At 43.8% G+C, this 19,136-nt stretch overlaps 1 protein-coding gene across 1 annotated transcript in view; it reads left to right on the forward strand.

Annotated features, from left to right (window-relative positions):
• Positions 1–19,136, forward strand: part of LOC126456649 (UTP--glucose-1-phosphate uridylyltransferase-like) — a 254,398-nt gene that overhangs the window by 167,602 nt on the left and 67,660 nt on the right. Inside the window, exon 7 of the mRNA XM_050092392.1 lies at positions 7,175–7,313. Within this exon, the coding sequence (XP_049948349.1) occupies positions 7,175–7,313 (139 nt within the window). The remainder of the gene's footprint in view (positions 1–7,174; positions 7,314–19,136) is intronic.

The following is a 19,136-nucleotide window of genomic DNA, read 5'->3' on the forward strand; positions in this document are numbered from 1 at the left end:
ACATGCACACACTCATATTCCTGTCATAGAAAAATCCTGTCAGCCTGTGAGTGTTCTTCTCGATTAGACCAAAAGATCTGTTGCAGGGCATAAAACTGTGACCTGGTCCAGGAAACCAGTCGGTACTGGTTTCCAGTCTGCCAACATTAACATACGTAAATAGAAACTGAACTAGTGCCATATACGTATTTTGGGCTCAACAGTTATCTAAGAATATTTATGGATGTCTAATATCTCTAGTCAGTATATTCTCAAACTAATGATCCAGAAAGCCAATTACCCCATTTACACTTTTCTTTCCAGTTGATTTATATAAAAGTTTGTGTATTATTCTTGGCTCCGTAGACACAGAAATTATACAACCAATGCTGACGACTGCAAAATGAATTAGTAGATGGTATCTTGGATAGTGGCATGTTCTGCTTCTAGTCACTCCACAGTGTTTCAACAGAAGACTCTTCCTGTGCCTCTTTAGATTTATCTCTCAGTTTACTGTAGAAACATTAAGGTTTTCTATGATGCAACTCTTTTTCAGCTGTAAGTTTCTTCTTTCCTTCCTCAGATGAAGTACTTTTCATTTCATTTGTTATTGTGTCATAGGTTCTGCAGGTGTCCATTCAAGGCTTCCCAAAAACATAATTAAAGTTCTGTTGAAAGTACCTGTAGTAGAAATGATAAGTTTACAGCTTTCACCATCTACCTTTAAAATATGCTGGTCTAGCTCATATTTCTCCAAATACATGCCATACATCTTGTTCACATTTTACATAGGAGATAAATAACATTTATTACTCTGCTTCCTACAGTAGTGAGACAAATGTTTTGAAAAAACCTTTAATATGACTGTCTATCTGTTGTATAATGATTTCTGGAATGGCAATGGGCTTGGTTTCATGTTTTTCTCTCTTGTCCTGTGGGGGTGAAATGTTTGCTGCTGTGTGCTCTGCACACTTTTTGCTGATCCCGTATATTAGACTGAATCCTGTCTTGTACAGCTTAAATCCTCTGGTCCCACCCTAATCTAAATATAAACAATATGGTATGAAACTCAACTATTTACATAGCAACATGTAAACAGACATACATTTCTGAAAGTGTTACATTTCACATGTGCCTTATACTCAAAACTACAAGCTCAACATGTTCTTGTCCCTGTTGTTGGTCTGCTTCTCATGATGCTACATACTGTAACTAAACAACTTAAGTATGAATCTTGTTGTTCTTGATTTTCTGTTTCACAGAAACATATCAGGATACCACTTTTCTCATCATGTGTAAGTATTGACAAGCAATTCCTCTTTCATTTACAGTCTTTAGCAGGCTTCCTACTTGGTACAGCATTTCCAGTAACAGCTGTATATTCTTTACCCCTTTTAACTTCCTCAGATTCCTTTTCCACTTCATTGAATTTATAAATCACTTTTGATCACATTTATATTTTATCATCAAGATAAAATTACTGGGGTTAAATTCACTGCCTGAATCTGCACAAGGTTCACGTACATCACGATCATCCACCATTTCTTGCAATAATAGCTGGAGAAAGCAAATCAACATGCACAAGAGTCAAAATGTGCCACCAAGTGATTGCTGAACTACTTTGGTGCAAGAGAGAGGTACATCCTGCAGGTGCCTTTCTCTAGCAACAAATGGAAAAGGGAGAAAAGTTTTAATCACATGTATTAGCATCAGTTTCCAGGAGATCTATATCATTCTTGCATCAAAGATGCAACTAATTTTACCACACACATAGGTACAATAAACAGGTTTTTTTGTGAATTTTGGAGTTACCCTCCTCTTACACCAAACACTTCAATTCTTCAGAATAGATATTCTCAATAATGAATGCAGATGCTGAAATGCATTCCCCAATATCAATTAAAACTTCCAAATAACAGACAGCATGAAAGAAAAAGATGAATGTTAATCAAATGATAACAGTCATTTATCATGCAGTTGAACATTTTTAGTAAGTTAAAGTGCATACTGTTTCTGTCTTCAAGTGAGAGAGCTTAAGTACTGTAGTGCTAAGATGTGATGAAAATGGAAATGGTTAATGCTGAATGTAAAGACTGAGACCATCAGTGTCTATGAAAAGGAATAGCTTAGATTTAGAGATATGGCCTTGAGGTTTGCTTTTAGGAAAACACAGATCAGTGACATTTTATGAAACAAAAAGGACTTTCTGAAATCATGGACTGTAAATGAACTTTCAAGTAAATTTACTTTCCCCATCATACCAGGCTTAGAAGTTGACAATTTGAATTTGAATGATTCTGCTGTGCTCACAACAATAGACTAACTTTCCAGTTATTGCACCTCTGTCCCATGAGAAAGTACTCACAGCCAGCCAACGATTTAGGACTTTAAGATTTTAAATCGTCTGTTATGTTGGCTTGAGAAATTCAGGAGTTGACTCGCCTCGGTTCTAACTGTGTCTAGTGAATCCAGTTCAGTGGATGAAAACATCATATCAAATTGGCAAAAAGAGTAATAGGGATTTATGAGGGTTATGAAGAAAGAAACATTTTTTAATTTTGATGACACTTGTCCTTTCATCAGAAATCTTTCAGTGCAAAATGGCCTTGAAAAGTGAAAACTGTTCAGGAGGCAAAATTTCAAAAGAATGACTCTATCCTAATATGTGTTAATATGACAGGTGAATTTGAAAAGTCTTTAATTATTGGTAAGGCTCTGAAACTTAGCTGTTTTGAGGGTATTGGCTTGTGTAAAGTAAATGTGGATTGGTTCCTTGTAAATTACCTTGGATGATGTCGTCAGTAATCACCGAATGGTTATTGGCATTTGATAGAAGAATAGAAAGACAAAAGAGGAAAATGATTTTATTTCTGGTTAATGCCACTTACCATTGTGATACTGGGGGGGGGGGGGGGGGACCTGCAAAATTGAAATTTACATAATTTACATTGCACACCACTGGATTAGTAGTTTATTCAAACTTTCAAAGCGATTTACAGGCAACTGTGTTGAGATATATTTTGTCTTGAATGGGTAGTGTAGAATCTGGAAATTAGCTCAGAAAATCTATCAGTGTATTGGATGCAATTCTGTGGATTTCATCAGCCTTAAAACAATAAAATGCACTATAGTCAGCAATGTTACGAGAAGACCAGGTTCATTTTTAGTGACTGTGCTTCAGCAATTGATGAAGAAAACAATCTCAAGGAATGTCAGCATGACCTTCAGACTTTAGTAGGGGAATCTGGTGGATCTGAGTGATATTCCATTACTGATGATGCACTATTCACAGAAAGTACATCAACTAGCATAACAATGGTATGTAATGAAAACCTTGTAACTTCATTCTCTTAAATTTTATAGGAGAAATGAGAATAGTTCCTTAAAAGATGATATGAAGTATACACATAAAGGTGCCACATGTGTAACTATACAGTAAAAGCCTCATTATTTACAGATTAAAGAAATCAATGAACTTTTGAATCTTTCTTTGATAATGGGGTTACTGTTTTTGGAAGTACGAGGTTTTCATAGATGGGTGGAGTTATGAGGTTTTCATTGCCAACTGTCTGTAAGTAAACTGATACAAGAACGGCATCAAGAAATGCGTAGTGACAATGCTGAGAATGGACAACAGGCTGAAGATGAAGATGACATAACTGAACTGAACATCACTCCGCTTTCAAGTAAGCAGGCAGTTGAAGAGGTAAGAAAATTGAAACAGTACTTTTTAATGAAAAGTGATGAAAGGGGACTCAGCAGCAGTTGAAACACATACTGAGAAAACAGTTATAACTGACTCTCTGGTTCAGAAAAAATACATGATAATTTCAGACCCCTCTTCCAGAATGAATGAAAGATGTTTTAATACCATATTATATACTAGTGCATGGGGATTTGTTACTATAGTACTTACTGAAATAAAGTTAAATTTTCACTAATGTATAGTATTTGGTAGTACACTAGTTTTCTATCTGCAGTACATTGTATGTACTGTATTGTATACTGTATTTTTATCCTTTTCTGAATAATCAACACCTCCTAAAAGCAGACTATTCTTCCCCATAAATGTCTGTGATTCAGAAATATTACAGCACTTTCTTCACCACGCCACATGTTTGCAGTATCAAGTCTGTACACCCAACCAGCCCATGTAAGGGCTTTGGCATGTGTATGCATGTGAGTGATGCAGATGTGCCTGTGTGTTTTCTGTGTGGATTTTACTCTAACTTGAAACACGGTTACTCCAAAAGCTAGCAAGTTCTCTTTCTTGTTGTGTGTGTGACTATGGAAGATTCGGCACTTTTCCTTTTTGGTGAGTGGTCCTCTTTAATCCAAAAGTATATTTATATTCTACCAGAACTTTCGTATACATAATATCCCTTTCATTTTGTGAATGATTCACAATGTGGTGTCGATAGGTCACATCAACCACACAAATTACAATCTTTGGAACATTAACTGCTCTGACAAGCTGCCATGTTTAATTCAGTCTGCCTTTGCTCTTAAAACAGCTTTAGCTCACACATCATGGTCGGGCCAGTATTACAACAGAGCAAAGGCGACACAGTTTCACCACTTCATTTCTTCTCCAAAAACTGTCCAGCGCAGAATAAATATTCTGCTTTTGATAGAGAGCTTCTGGCAGTGTACAAAGCTGTCAAACATTTCCGCACTGACACTGAGGGCCATCCTTTCTTCATTCTTACTGATCACAAACTGCTGGCGGATGCCTTCTGCACTGCAACCCACCAGAGGATCCTACCCCCCCCCCTCCCTCCCCCCCCCCCCCCCCTCCCCGACGTTTCTGCAACTTTGACCTGGTGTCTCAATTTACTACAGACGTACGCTACATCAAAGGCATGGAGAACATTTCCGCTGATGGCCACTCATGGAACAATGCCGTTTCAAGTATCGTTGATTCATCTGACCTCGCCGCTCTACAAGCTTTGGACGAGGACACTCAGGTTCTGCGGACCCAAAGTCTTCAGTCATGTTTACCAAGGCAAAGTTCCCTGGCATTTTGGACTAAGTGTGGTGCAACTCTTCTACGGGCATTCTGCGGCCTTTGCTCCCGTCCACGCTGAGCCGACAGGTTTTTGATGCCTTGCATGATCTCGCCCACCCCGGTGTCGGAGCCACCACTCGACTCGTCACTGATCGTCTTGTGTGGACAGATGTGAAATGGGACTGTCAAACATGGGTACGCAGCTGCATTTCCTGTCAATGAAACCAAATAGGACATCGCACCTCTCCACCGCTCGGCATGTTTGACATCCCTAAGGGACATTTCTGTCATGTAAATATCCACCTTATTGGTCCCCTACCTCCATCGGAGGGCCACAAGTATATACTGTCCACAATAGACCGAATGTCTCGTTGGGTGGAAGCCGTACCCTTACCTAACATCACAGCAGAAACTGTGGCCAAAGGTTCATTTCTTCTTGGATCACTAGGTTCGGCTGTCCATCCACCATCACAACCGACCAGGGTCAACAGTTCAAATCTGCACTTTTTACAGTTCTCTGTAATCTTTGTGGTATTAGAAAGATCCATATGACAGCCTACCACCTGAAAAGCAACGGGTTGGTGGAACAATGGCATCGCACCCTTAAAACTACACTCAGGTGCCAGGACTGTTTCTGGTCCTAGGCACTTTCTTGGGTGTTGCTGGGCCTATGTTCTACATTTAAACCAGATTTACATGGGACGATTTCCGAATTTGTTTTTGGCGAGAACCCAGTTTTCCTTGGGGAACTAATTCTTCCCAAAGATCCAAGGGATTCCCCCTCCTTCCCAGACTTTATCGGAAGGATGTATGCATACTTTAGAAACACCCGGCTACACCCACCTTTCAGCCATTCGCCACCTGACACTTACATGCAGATTACACTCAGCACATCATGCTCAGGGATGACCCTGTCAGACAGCCCTTACATCCCCCGTACCTCGGCCCCTTTGAAGTACTCGGGAGGGGTGAAACGACGTTCGACATTATGATAAAAGATTGCCCATAAACTGTTTCTCTACACGGGCTCAAGCTTGTCTTCATAGACTCCAACACCCCTCTGCCGTCCCAGTTGGACTGCCCGAGCACATGTTCTTTTGATGAATCTGGTAATGAGTACGTTCAACCTACGGTTGGATTTTCTCCATCCAACGAGTCACCACCGCAGTTTGCAGGTTCCTCAGGCATGTCATCATCATCCCCACTCACAGGTTTTGAAGACATTCCAGGTACTAGAGACGTGGATGCCCCGTCCTTAATTTTGCGTTGCAACGTACCACCTGACCATGTCGACAACATGTCAATTATGATGTTAGATAATCGTGTGCTTGTACTGCTCACTGACAGCACAGACCCGATCCTCACTGAGAAACTCAATGTCCAGATAGTGCACAGTTTGTCCCTCCCACAAGAGTGCAACCCATCATGTGTTCGAGCTTTCATTTCTTCAGATGGCTCAGTATGCATTTAGGAAAGGCATGCTCACACACCACCTCCTTTCCCATACCGCCACTCCCGAGTTGGCCAACGCATCATTCCCCACCCGCTGGTTTTCGGATTACAAGTTGAACCGGCGGCCGCCCACCGCACCTTCGCACGCCGACCCAACGGAGATGGAGCTTCTGGTTGTGCACCTGCCACCTCGTACCACTCACGCCAATGCTGATACCCACATGATCCCCCCTCAGTGCTCATAGGCCGTACTCCGCACTGCGGGAGGAGGTGGGGGCTATGTGTCGTCGAGAGGTCACATTGACCACACAAATTACAATCTTTGGAACATTGTCTTCTCTGACGAGCTGCCATGTTTAATTCAGTCTGCCTTCGTACTTCATGCAGTGTTCATGTGTATCAGTCTTTGTGGTAAAATATATGTGTATATAAAAAACTTGGGAACTGTTTATTACATATACTATGATCTGTACCCAGAATCCCATAACAGCATCGAAACATGTTATTAGGCAAATGATAGTAGACAGAGGGGCACATAATTTTCTTGCATTCATAATACACTTAAACCTTGTATCAACTGACATACTGAAGCAAATATGTATTTAATGGAACAATACACTTTTGTTAAAAGTGTACAAAAACTGAAGACAATGCTATATCCCTTATCTATACATATTTATGTAGTAGTTGATGAGTGAGGTGTAGACCTGATATGATTTAATAGATGTTTTTCAGGGTGGTGCATTAGTCATTTATGAAGAGAAGCTTCAGCTGCTTGAGACGGCACAAATACCTAAAGAGCATTTAGAAGACTTTAAATCTAACCCAATTTTTAAATACTTCAACACAAATAATTTATGGATAAAGTTAAATGGTAAGTTTCACATTAATTAGTTTCATATTAATTGTTGTTTTATTAGAGTGATACTTCCAAAACAACAGTTATTGATTACCATGCACTGTGTAAATGCAGTTTCACATAGTTTCTCTGCTTCAAGTGATGAATGACTTCTTAACACAGTGACAGAGAATTACTTGTGGCAGCATGAAATCCTACTTTGCACATTTAATTGTATGCTAAGGATTTCACAAGGTTTGAGTGTGTTGTCATGGGCAGGTATTTCAACAATGCTGCTGTTGTTCACATCTCAACTGCCTTTCTAAACTGAAACAGATTAAAAAAATTAACAGCTGGTACTATTCCTGTCATGGGATGTTATGATGAAATGTGGCAGTCTTTGTGGGCTTCATCCATTCTTGTAGATGGGAAGCAAAATATTTCAAATCCTTACGAAAATACACTGTTTCCTCAGTTGTACATCTACGCAGATTTCACACAGTTATCTTGTATAAGTTCATGACATTATCCATTCACTTAATAATTTAAACACAATAAAATATTGTGGAGTATTTATTGTTTTTTACTTATTTAGTTTATTTGTTCATGAGATATTGTGGTACATAGAATGTACAATAAGATGTTGGACATTACTAATTACTTATGGTTACTGTGGTGTCACCACCAGACACCACACTTGCTAGGTGGTAGCTTTAAATCGGCCGCGGTCCATTAGTACATGTCGGACCCGCATGTCGCCATGTGATGTGTCGACAGAAGTGCCGACACAGTGTTATTTTGAGGGGGCCGATAGGCACGCTATAAGCTCCCGCAGAATATCTTGAAGTCTGAAACAGGACGCTCAATGAATGCAATAAAGAAAAGTACGTTGCTTTGGGAATACTTAACTTTAATCCATCCTTGTTGTATACATCTTTCTTGTTGAGACATGCTTTAGACGATAATTATCAATCTATGTAAGGCTAATGGCGCCTTGCTAGGTCGTAGACTTTGACTTAGCTGAAGGCTATTCTAACTATCTGCTCGGCTAATGAGCGATGCTTCGTCCGTGTAGTCGCTAGCAAAGTCGTCCGTACAACTGGGGCGAGTGCTCGTCCGTATCTCGAGACCTGCCTTGTGGTGGCGCTCGGTCTGCGATCACACAATGGCGACACGCGGGTCCGACATGTACTAATGGACCGCGGCCGATTTAAAGCTACCACCTAGCAAGTGTGGTGTCTGGCGGTGACACCACAGCTACAGTACAGATTATTGACACATTATTAATATTGGTTAAGTGGTTACAATGCTACTATGGTTTCAATGGATGATGATGATGATGATGATCATCATCATCATCATCATCATCTCAGCCTTTTTCCACAGTACGTAGGGTCGGCATTGCTCTGCTGGATCCTTCTCTTCCATAAATGCCTATCCAATGCTTCTTCTCTGAGCCTTCCTTTCTCCCGTAGGTCCCCTGCTACCTTGTCTTTTCATCTCATTTTGGTCTTTCTCTTCTCCTTGATCCTTCTATTTCTAGGTCTTCAACTCTTCTCCCCACATAGTACTCCCCTCTTCTCTGTACATACCATACCACCTTGGCCTGCTTCCTTGGATCTTCTTCCCCATGGGCAATATTTTCACTGTTCCCCTGATGTACTCATTCCTTAGTCTATCCTTTCGTGTCACCCCACTCATCCGCCTTAACATTCTCATTTCTGCCACTTCCATCTTTTTTCTCTTGGGCTTTTGTAATTGGCCAAGTTTCTGCACTATACAGCATCACAGGCCTCACCGCAGACTTGTAAAGCTTTCCTCTCATTCTGCAGATAAGCTTATCACACAGTACTCCACTCAGTTTCCTCCAGTTCATCCCTCTACTATTTATCCTGTGCTGTATTTTGGCCCCCAGTCCTCCATCACTTTGCCTGTATTTAAATTTCCTGACCAGTGTCAATTGTTCTCCTTGCAGGTTAATATATATATCTTTGGCATCCTTTGTACACATATACTCTGTTTTCACTCTGGTAATTCTCATTCCCCTTTCCTCTAGAGCTTTTCTATACTGTTCAAGCTTGTATTGAAGAGCCTCGTGGCTGGGTTCACAGATTACAACATCATCAGCAAACATCATGCTCCAATGTGCCTCTTTTTTTTTCACATCTTTGGCTAGTACATCCATGACAAGGTCAAAGAGATATGGCCTGAGAGCAGATCCCTGATGTAGTCCTACTCTCACTGGAATTGCCTTTGTTGCACCTGCACTGCTCCTGACTTGTGCCATTGCACCTTCATACATGCCTTCTACCATCCTGATATATTTTTCTGGCAGACATTTACTTCTCATACATCTCCACATCTCTTGCCTCAGCACTCTGTCATAGGCCTTCTCAAGATCAATAAAGGCCATATGCAGTTCAGCTTGTACTCCTCGGTGCCTCTCCATCACTGCCTTAGTGCAAATATTGAGTCAGTTGTTTCTTTTCCTGGCATAAATCCGAACTGGTTTCACATACTTCAGTTTCTAAATGCAACCTCTTCTCAATTATCTTTTCCCAGGTCTTCATTGTGTGAGACATCAGTTTTATCACTCCATAATTGCCACAGTTTTGGATATCCCCTTTCCCCTTATATATGGAAACCAGTATACTGTTTCTCCACACATGCGGAATTCTTTCTCCTTTCCAGATATTCTGCATTAGTCCTAGAGAATATCAGTCCCCTGTTCTCCCAGACTTTCCCATGCTCCTATTGGGATTTGGTCTGTCTTTAGGGCCTTCCCATTTTTCATTTTCTTTGTTGCATGTTCGACTTCTTCCCTACTTATACTTTGGGTCATTCCTTCATTTATGTCTCCATCCTCATACTTCTCTTGTAAGTTTTCCTTATTGAATAGCTTTTCAAAGTACTCTCACCACCTATTCAGGATTTTCTCAAGGTCATGTAACACTGCACCTGATTATCCTTTATCTGCCTCATTGATGTTATACCCTTGGTTACCTTATCTCTTGCTTTAGCAATCTGCAGGAGTTGCCTGCCATCCTGTCTTCTTTACAGCTCTTCATACGTCTCTTCCATTGCCTCAGCCTTTGCTTTTGATACTGCTCTTTTTGCCATCTTGTTTTTTGCAGTCTTGTAGGCTTCCCTATCCTCCTGTCAAGTCCCATTTTTTTCATCTTTCTTCACTTTTATCGCTTTCTGAACCTCCTCATTCTACCATCATGCCTCTTTATCTTGTGGTGGTCCCTTTCCTGTTGTTAAACCCAGCACATCTTTTCCAGCTTTTGTAATTACATTGTTATTATAACACCACCACTCCTGTATATCCTCTGGTAATTTTTCTTCTCTTAATACTGTTTCCTTGAATTTTTCTTGCAACACCTCTTCTTTCAGTTTCCATCACTTATCATAATCAGCCACTACGAGTTTGTGTTGTGCAGCCACACTTTCAGTGTATATAACCTTGGTATTCTTTATTTCCTGTACTTGTTTTCTTCTGGACAACAAGTAGTCTAAATGACTTTTATGGTCTCTGCTCCTGTACGTTATAAGTTGTTCTCTTCGATGATTCTTGTGCCCTGCTGCATTTCTTTCTCCATAACTCCATCCACCATGAATTCTATCTTCCACACTCCTTTTCTCACCAACATGTCCATTTAAATCTCTCCCAGTTATCACCCTTTCATTGTCTGGTATTTCCATTGTTACTCCATCTAGGATTTTCCAAAATTTGTCCTCTTCCTCTGAACACCCTGTCTGGGGGGCATACCACACTTAGGACTGTGATGACGTCTCCCCCGATAGTAAGTTTTATGCTCATGATTTTGTCCACTCCACAGACTTCCTCTTTTAGATCTTTATCCACAGTAATCCCTACTCTTTTTCTGGACTCTTTGTCTGCACTGCTATAGAACAACTTGTATTCTTCTGCCAATAGTTCGGCTTTGTCACCCTTCCACCTGGTCTCTTGTAAGCTCAGGATATTGTCTAAAATCTCTCGACTCTTTCCCTTCAGTGTCCCAATGTTTAAAGTTATGACTGTGATTTTGCACTTCATTCCTTCTTTTGCACCCTCTTCTTTTGTTGGATCCTATGGAATGTTTACTTTGAGAGGTATCCATCATTGTTTTGGTTTTGGCAGGGTATTTTCTATCTAGATGCCCTTCCTGATGCCAACCATCCTACTTCATCCAGGCTTGGGACTGGCAACAACAGTTGATGAGCTGTTCAATCCACTCATTAATGGCTTCAGTGGATGATACTGGTGCATTTTTATTAGCACTGGTACATCATTATTTATTGAAAGAACTCTTCCAGGCTATAGAAGCAGTGGTAAATTAGATATGCCTTCACTGCAGCTGTATACTGGCTGTATGTTACTTGGTAATCGTCTAAATATCTTATCAATCGAAGACATAAAGTCTGAAAATGAGTCCATGATCATATTTTTGACACTTTATTTTACAGGTCCGCCTTGATCACATAAATGTTTACATTCCACTATGGCTGGTTTCAGCTACTGCCATCTTCAGATCTGTTAGAAAAACGAAAACAGTGTGTAACCAATTAAGCTAATTTGCTGACGCTAAATTTATAAAAGTCCTGGTGCTACATAAGAAAGATAAAATGTTTACATGGTTAACAGCCATGTATACCAGCCATACATACCATAAAATATTTGATGCAGTGTCAATATCAAACTAAACATGTAGGTACATAGTAAGTGCTAGTGATATGATCAGAATGCGTCTGGTATTTATGCAAGGAAACTGAGGCCTGCAGAGGGCACTAGGCTACACAATTAACCAGTATCGCAATTGTGGTATGCGTGGTCATTAATTAATTAAAATTGCTTCACATGGCAAAATGAGCACCTGATATTAAAACATGTACTGATATACCCCACGTGGAATTCGATCCATTGTTAAAATCCTCATAAAAAGTGCAAATATTAATAATGTGAAGCTTCTAGCCTGACAAGGTTAAACATACAGTTGTATAAAAGTCAGTATAAAAAGTACGAGATTAAAAACACCTATAAAATAAAATCTTCCAGCCTGACAGAACAATTACCATAAATGTAATTGTAAGGTAATTAACAAAGCAGTGACTATTAGTTAAAAATTGAAAAATCAATAGTCGATAATACTGCTTCTTTCCAGGATGCAGAAATCCACTTTGTGAGAGCTTAGTTTTTGTTTGGCGCATATGGAGATACATTTTCAGCCTTGTATTGTAAGTGTGTACATCTTCATCTTCGAGGAAGAATGAAGGATTTTCAGTCACTTACTGCTTTTTGAATACTACAGTTTCATCTAGCAGGTGGTTATAGTAATGGGAATGAGATGCATGTAGAGGTATACAGAACAAACTGTCCCACAATTATCTGCACATAAGTATATATATTTACATTAATCGGACACACATACATGACATGACATACATATACAGATTGAATGAATTAACATGGGGGCTTGGCAGACCGATCTAAGGTCAAAGATTAAGTTGTTCATGGTTGATATGACCTATCGACACCATACAGCCCCCCCCCCCCCCCCCCCGCCCCCGCACCCCCTACGGAGTACAACAGGTGAGTCTTGCGGGAAGACAGTGTGGGCATTGATGCTGTTGGCGGTCGTATGAGATGGTAGACACACGACCGGGACCATCACCTCAACTGCGGTGGGGTGCAGAGGTGGAGCAGTGGAAGACAGGTCCACCTCGAAGTCATTGAGCCAGTGAGGATGGATGATGCGGCGGCCAGCTCGTGAGCAGGTGGGCTGAACAGCGGATGGCGGGGTGTAGGTTTGGTGAGCCCAGATGCTAACTGAGCCGTCCAGTGAGATGAAGGTGCAGATTGTCATCAGGTCGCACTCATGAGGGAGAGTGAGACAGTGTTTGTGAGTAGAATGAGAACTCGGTTGCAAAGAATGATGACTGAAATATTGTCCATGCTGTGTGGGGGTACATTACAGAGCAGGGTGACTATAGGAGAGGGTGTCTCTGTAGTCAGTGAGGCAGCAGTGAAACCCACACACGGGGTGGAGGTTGACATATCTGAGAAACCCACAAATGCTGACTGGGAGGCGTCGGGTGAAAAACTCTGCATGGTGGCCCGAGGAGAATCATTGTCAAACTCCATGGCGGGAGGGAGACTGGCAGAAGAGTCTTTAGGAGAATCTGACTGAGCCAGCAGAGGGGTGTCGGGGTCCACAAATGCTGGTTTGATTTGGAGTAACCAAACAATTTGCGGACAGTCTTTGACGAAGATGTTGAAAGTTGTATCGCCTCGGCGGAGGACTTTAAAGTGACTGAGATAAGGTGATTGCAGAGGTTGTTAGACCGAATCATCTCTCATCATCATGTGGGAGCAAGTGTTGAGAGCAATTGGTGCATAAGTGTCCGGCAGGTAGTGGCTAATAGGCGGGTGCAGGCATGCATGTTTGAAGTGAGTGTGCATGCGACTTATGAAATCCAGGGAGGGTGGGAAATCGTCAGGTAGCTAGGGCTGAATGAGCTCCCCTGGTAGCATGGGGTTTTCCCAGAAGACGAATTCTGTGATAGTTCCCTGTAAGTTGGGCTTGAAAGTTGAGGCCGAGGAGCACCCATGGAAGTGCTGTGGACCAGAGGCAGTCGTGGCACGTGAAGGCTGTTTTCAGTGTGGTGCCACCGTTCTCCTAACCCATTGCTTTGTGGGTGGTATGCTGTGGTATGAGTTTTCTTTATTCCACAGATGTTGCATAAAATGGTGAACAGGGGAGATTCGAGCTGCCGACCCTGGTCAGTGGTGATGGTGGTCGGACAGCTGAACCTAGCAATCCATGAGGAGATGAAACCCTTGGCCACGGTCTTGGCTATGATGTTAGGTAAAGGAACTGCCTCTACCCATTGGGACAAATGGTCAATTGTGGATAGAATGTATCTGTGGCCTTCCGAGGGTGGAAGGGGACCGATAAGGCCGAAATGTACGTGATGAAATCTTCCTGGGGGTATGTTGAACTTTCCCAGTGGTGGGGTGGGGTGGTAGCCAATTTTGTTGCATGGACAAGGGAAGCAGCTGGGTGGCCAGGTCTGACAGTCCCTTTTTATATTTTTTCAAACGAAACGCTTGGAGACATGTAGTGGTGCGGACGCCAGGGTGAGTGAGGTTATGCAGCGCGTCAAAGGCCTGCCGTAAGATGGAGTCAATGAAACTCTGCCACGTTTGCGCCGCGTTTTTCAGGCTGAATGGCATGAAGTTGTATTGGAACAAACTGAGTGGCGTGATAAAAGCTGTTTTAGAGATGTCACCCAGCGCCACGGGAATCTGGTGGTAGGCATGTTTACAGTCAATAACACTGAGGATTGTAGCGCCCAATAACATATGAGTGAAATCATTTATGTTAAGCACGGGGTAATTGTCCATGACAGTACAAGCATTTAAACATCTGTAATCACCGCACATTCGGAAAGAACCATCATGTTTGAGGACGAGGTGAATCTGTGAGGACCAGTTTCTGTCTGACAGTTGCAGGATACCTGCCTCCAAAAGTTCATTAATTTGCTGCCGGGCCATGGGCAACTTAATAGGGTTCAGGCGTCTAACCTTGTGCCTAATAGGTAGGATGGCAGTGATAACTATCTTGTGTGTCATTCTGTCAGTGATGGAAGCAACCGAGAACTGCACACCAGAGTGATCATTGTCCTGACGCGAAGTTTTCGGACAAGTAAGGCGCAATGAGGCATAGCTGTTAGTGTGAGTGGGAAAGGGAAGCCTGAAAGTCACATGCCTAGTGTGTGAGTGCGGCATGTGCTTGTTTGGAGAGGGCAGCTGCGTGCACAGTGGGTCGGGACACGCGGTGACTATCTGCTGTCAACCCTGCACTTGATAACCAGCATGGGCGTGAGGGGCACTGGTGTCGCGCATGGAACAGCGATGGCCGCCGATGCACGTGGCTGGTGCGCGAGAGAGGGGGAATGTTTATCAACACGTGGGATGGTTACCTGCGTGGTGCGCATGGTCGTATCATGTGCATGACTGTCATTAGAAGCACTGTTTGAAACACATGGCACTGAATGTGGCGAGCGCATCAGGGGTGCAGAATCTACCAGATGCAAATTGTCACATGCAATTAATGTTTTTGGACTAACCTGATGAGTGTCCGAGCTGGTGTCTGCTGGAGAAGCTTGATTAGGTGGCGGAACTGTGGACTGCAGTTTCAGCAGCGAAGTACGAGCCGCGATGAGCTCATTATAAGTATGTGCTATGCGTTGTTTCAGCTCGTCATTTTCCCAGCGGAGTTGTGCCGCCGAGTTGTATTCTGACAGTACATTAGTGATACAGGTCACAATGTTGCCTGCAAGGGTGGAGCACATGCGTACTAACTGACATGTCACGAGATAAACAGAACTTGAAACATAAGTGCGAGAGCACAGTATATGAGTGTCAATAGGATGGTTCGGAGAGAGTTTGTTTTTCATATAATCCATACTGAGAATTAGTTCATCGATGTGAGCAATGTAGAAAATCCACAGAAAGCACAGATAATGAGATAGGCGCACCATAACTTTGGCAGAGCCTGAGGTTCGTAATGTTGATGCATTGACAGCTCGTAGAAGTTACTTTGTCAGTGAAAATATGGAGGGAGCCATCGCTGTGGGCATAATAGATGCATCAGCACCTGTGTCGACTAGGAAAACTAGCCATGACGAAATGTCAGTCACGTACAAACGACCACTTGGCTGGGCGGACTAATAGTTGGAGTGCAATGTATGAGGACGTCTGTGAGGTTCCCCACAGGACTCGGCGTCTTTTAGGTCCTGTGGTCAGTATTTGGTTGCTGGCAAGGTAACTGGCACTTCTTAGGACTAGCGCCGAAAACCTTATGGTACCAGTATTATGGATGAACTGGATGTGGTGGTGGCAGTGACTGTGGCAGCGGAGGAGGCTTGTCCTCGTTAATTTGTTCTGGCATGCATACTGGCACATATGGTGCGTGGATGATCCTGGAGTGCTCGGACGGTGGAGAGAGTGAGTGGATGCTGCCAGGCGATGTAGAAGGTATGGAGGCAGAGCGAGCGCTGCCTCTGCCAGCCGAAGGCAGGTAAGTGAGAGCAGTTGTGCCAACTAGCGATGAGTGGTGAGCTGGCTGATGTCATAGCAATGAATACGGTTGGTCTGCAATGCGGAGATGAGAACCATTTGACTTGAAGGAGTGCAGTAGCAGGTGGATCTGTAGGTCAGTAGGCAGCTTGGCAGCCCACACCACGCACAGTGTGACGTCCAGCATGGTATGCTCATTCACAAGTGACCGAAGGTGGCATTAGAGTTGTGATGGGATTCGGTCCCCAGGTGTTCCTCATACAAGTTCTTGATTATTAATTCTTGTGGTGAGCAGGCAAGACGTTCTATGATCATCTTCTTTGCGAACTCATATTTCGGTGGAGACGGTGGTGAGAGAAGTATATCACAAACTAAGTCCGAATGGTCATGGAGGTGCATGAGAAGGCACACGATTTTAGAGTTGTTGCCGGACATGTGATGCAACTCAAAAAGATGCTCGACAAGCACAAACCATGACACTGGGTTGTCCTCGTATAAAGGTGGCAGCTTTGGCAGACGACCTGGGGGTGGGGATGAAGGCGGCTTTGGTGTCTATTGGAAAACGAGCTGGTCCGTGGTGGGAGAGGCTATACAGCAGACCAGCGCAGTAGTCATGGGTGTGTTTCTAGTGAAAACGTCTGTAGCAACGGCAAGTAGCATTGTCCTTGTGTCGGGAAAACATGATGCGGCTGACACGGTTGGTACCATGGGAACGAGCGGTTGCATGGTAGGCATTGGGGTCCCATAAACTGGGCCATAGGCTACAGGAGCTGATTTGAATTGACCGAAGTCTAAGTTCTTCGTGCATGTTGAAAACATGCCCCGTGAGGTTGGACTATAACTGACCGGTGGAACTTGGTGCGGTAAGTCACGTCGGTGTGGTAAGACACCATTGGAAGGTGAAACACCGAATGATGCACTCGAACCAACGTGGTCGAAAACTTGAACAACCGGTCTGGGGGGTGAGCATGGAGGATTGTATGCAGTAAAATGTTCTTGATTAGTTTGCCAATGAGGCAAAGCTGGAACAGGTCGCGATTGACAGTGGCGGGATGCGTTTAGCGATAATGGCAGCACTGCACATGGCACAACAGTGACAGTTGTTGCGGCCGTTGAGAGTCAAAGTACGTGTTCGAATGTAGATCGCTTTGGGCATTACGTTATTGTTCGGTAGGTACACAGTTCTGAATATTATTCACGTCACATGTTGGTGAGCACAGTCTGGTGACATGAAACCTGAGTCCATTGTTTGTGTTAGTGGTGTAGCACTCGACTGTTGTAGAGGGACAAAGTTTGATGTTAATGTGGCAGGAGATCCCGAATCATTGTGAATTAGTGTAAAACTGGTCATTGTTGGGTTTCCAAATTTTCGACCAAAGCGCTGGGTGAGATGGCCATGGTGGCATGCACCTAACCTGTTGATGCTACAACACCCAGTGCGGAAGTCTTGGAAGATGTGTGAACTTTGGGGTCACCAGTATTGGAACGAGATATGTGTAGAGGTATACAGAACAAACTGTCCCACATTTATCTGCACATAAGTATATATATTTACATTAGTGAGACACATATACATGACACAAGATACATATGCAGACTGATATATATATATATACACTCCTGGAAATGGAAAAAAGAACACATTGACACCGGTGTGTCAGACCCACCATACTTGCTCCGGACACTGCAAGAGGGCTGTACAAGCAATGATCACACGCACGGCACAGCGGACACACCAGGAACCGCGGTGTTGGCCGTCGAATGGCGCTAGCTGCGCAGCATCTGTGCACCGCCGCCGTCAGTGTCAGCCAGTTTGCCGTGGCATACGGAGCTCCATCGCAGTCTTTAACACTGGTAGCATGCCGCGACAGCGTGGACGTGAACCGTATGTGCAGTTGACGGACTTTGAGCGAGGTCGTATAGTGGGCATGCGGGAGGCCGGGTGGACGTACCGCCGAATTGCTCAACACGTGGGGCGTGAGGTCTCCACAGTACATCGATGTTGTCGCCAGTGGTCGGCGGAAGGTGCACGTGCCCGTTGACCTGGGACTGGACCGCAGCGACGCACGGATGCACGCCAAGACCGTAGGATCCTACGCAGTACCGTAGGGGACCGCACCGCCATTTCCCAGCAAATTAGGGACACTGTTGCTCCTGGGGTATCGGCGAGGACCATTCGCAACCGTCTCCATGAAGCTGGGCTACGGTCCCGCACACCGTTAGGCCGTCTTCCGCTCACGCCCCAACATCGTGCAGCCCGCCTCCAGTGGTGTCGCGACAGGCGTGAATGGAGGGACGAATGGAGACGTGTCGTCTTCAGCGATGAGAGTCGCTTCTGCCTTGGTGCCAATGATGGTCGTATGCGTGTTTGGCGCCGTGCAGGTGAGCGCCACAATCAGGACTGCATACGACCGAGGCACACAGGGCCAACACCCGGCATCATGGTGTGGGGAGCGATCTCCTACACTGGCCGTACACCACTGGTGATCGTCGAGGGGACACTGAATAGTGCACGGTACATCCAAACCGTCATCGAACCCATCGTTCTACCATTCCTAGACCGGCAAGGGAACTTGCTGTTCCAACAGGACAGTGCACGTCCGCATGTATCCCGTGCCACCCAACGTGCTCTAGAAGGTGTAAGTCAACTACCCTGGCGAGCAAGATCTCCGGGTCTGTCCCCCATTGAGCATGTTTGGGACTGGATGAAGCGTCGTCTTACGTGGTCTGCACGTCCAGCACGAACGCTGGTCCAACTGAGGCGCCAGGTGGAA

Source organism: Schistocerca serialis, chromosome 2 (genome assembly GCF_023864345.2).
Source record: "Schistocerca serialis cubense isolate TAMUIC-IGC-003099 chromosome 2, iqSchSeri2.2, whole genome shotgun sequence".
NCBI lineage: Eukaryota > Metazoa > Arthropoda > Insecta > Orthoptera > Acrididae > Schistocerca > Schistocerca serialis.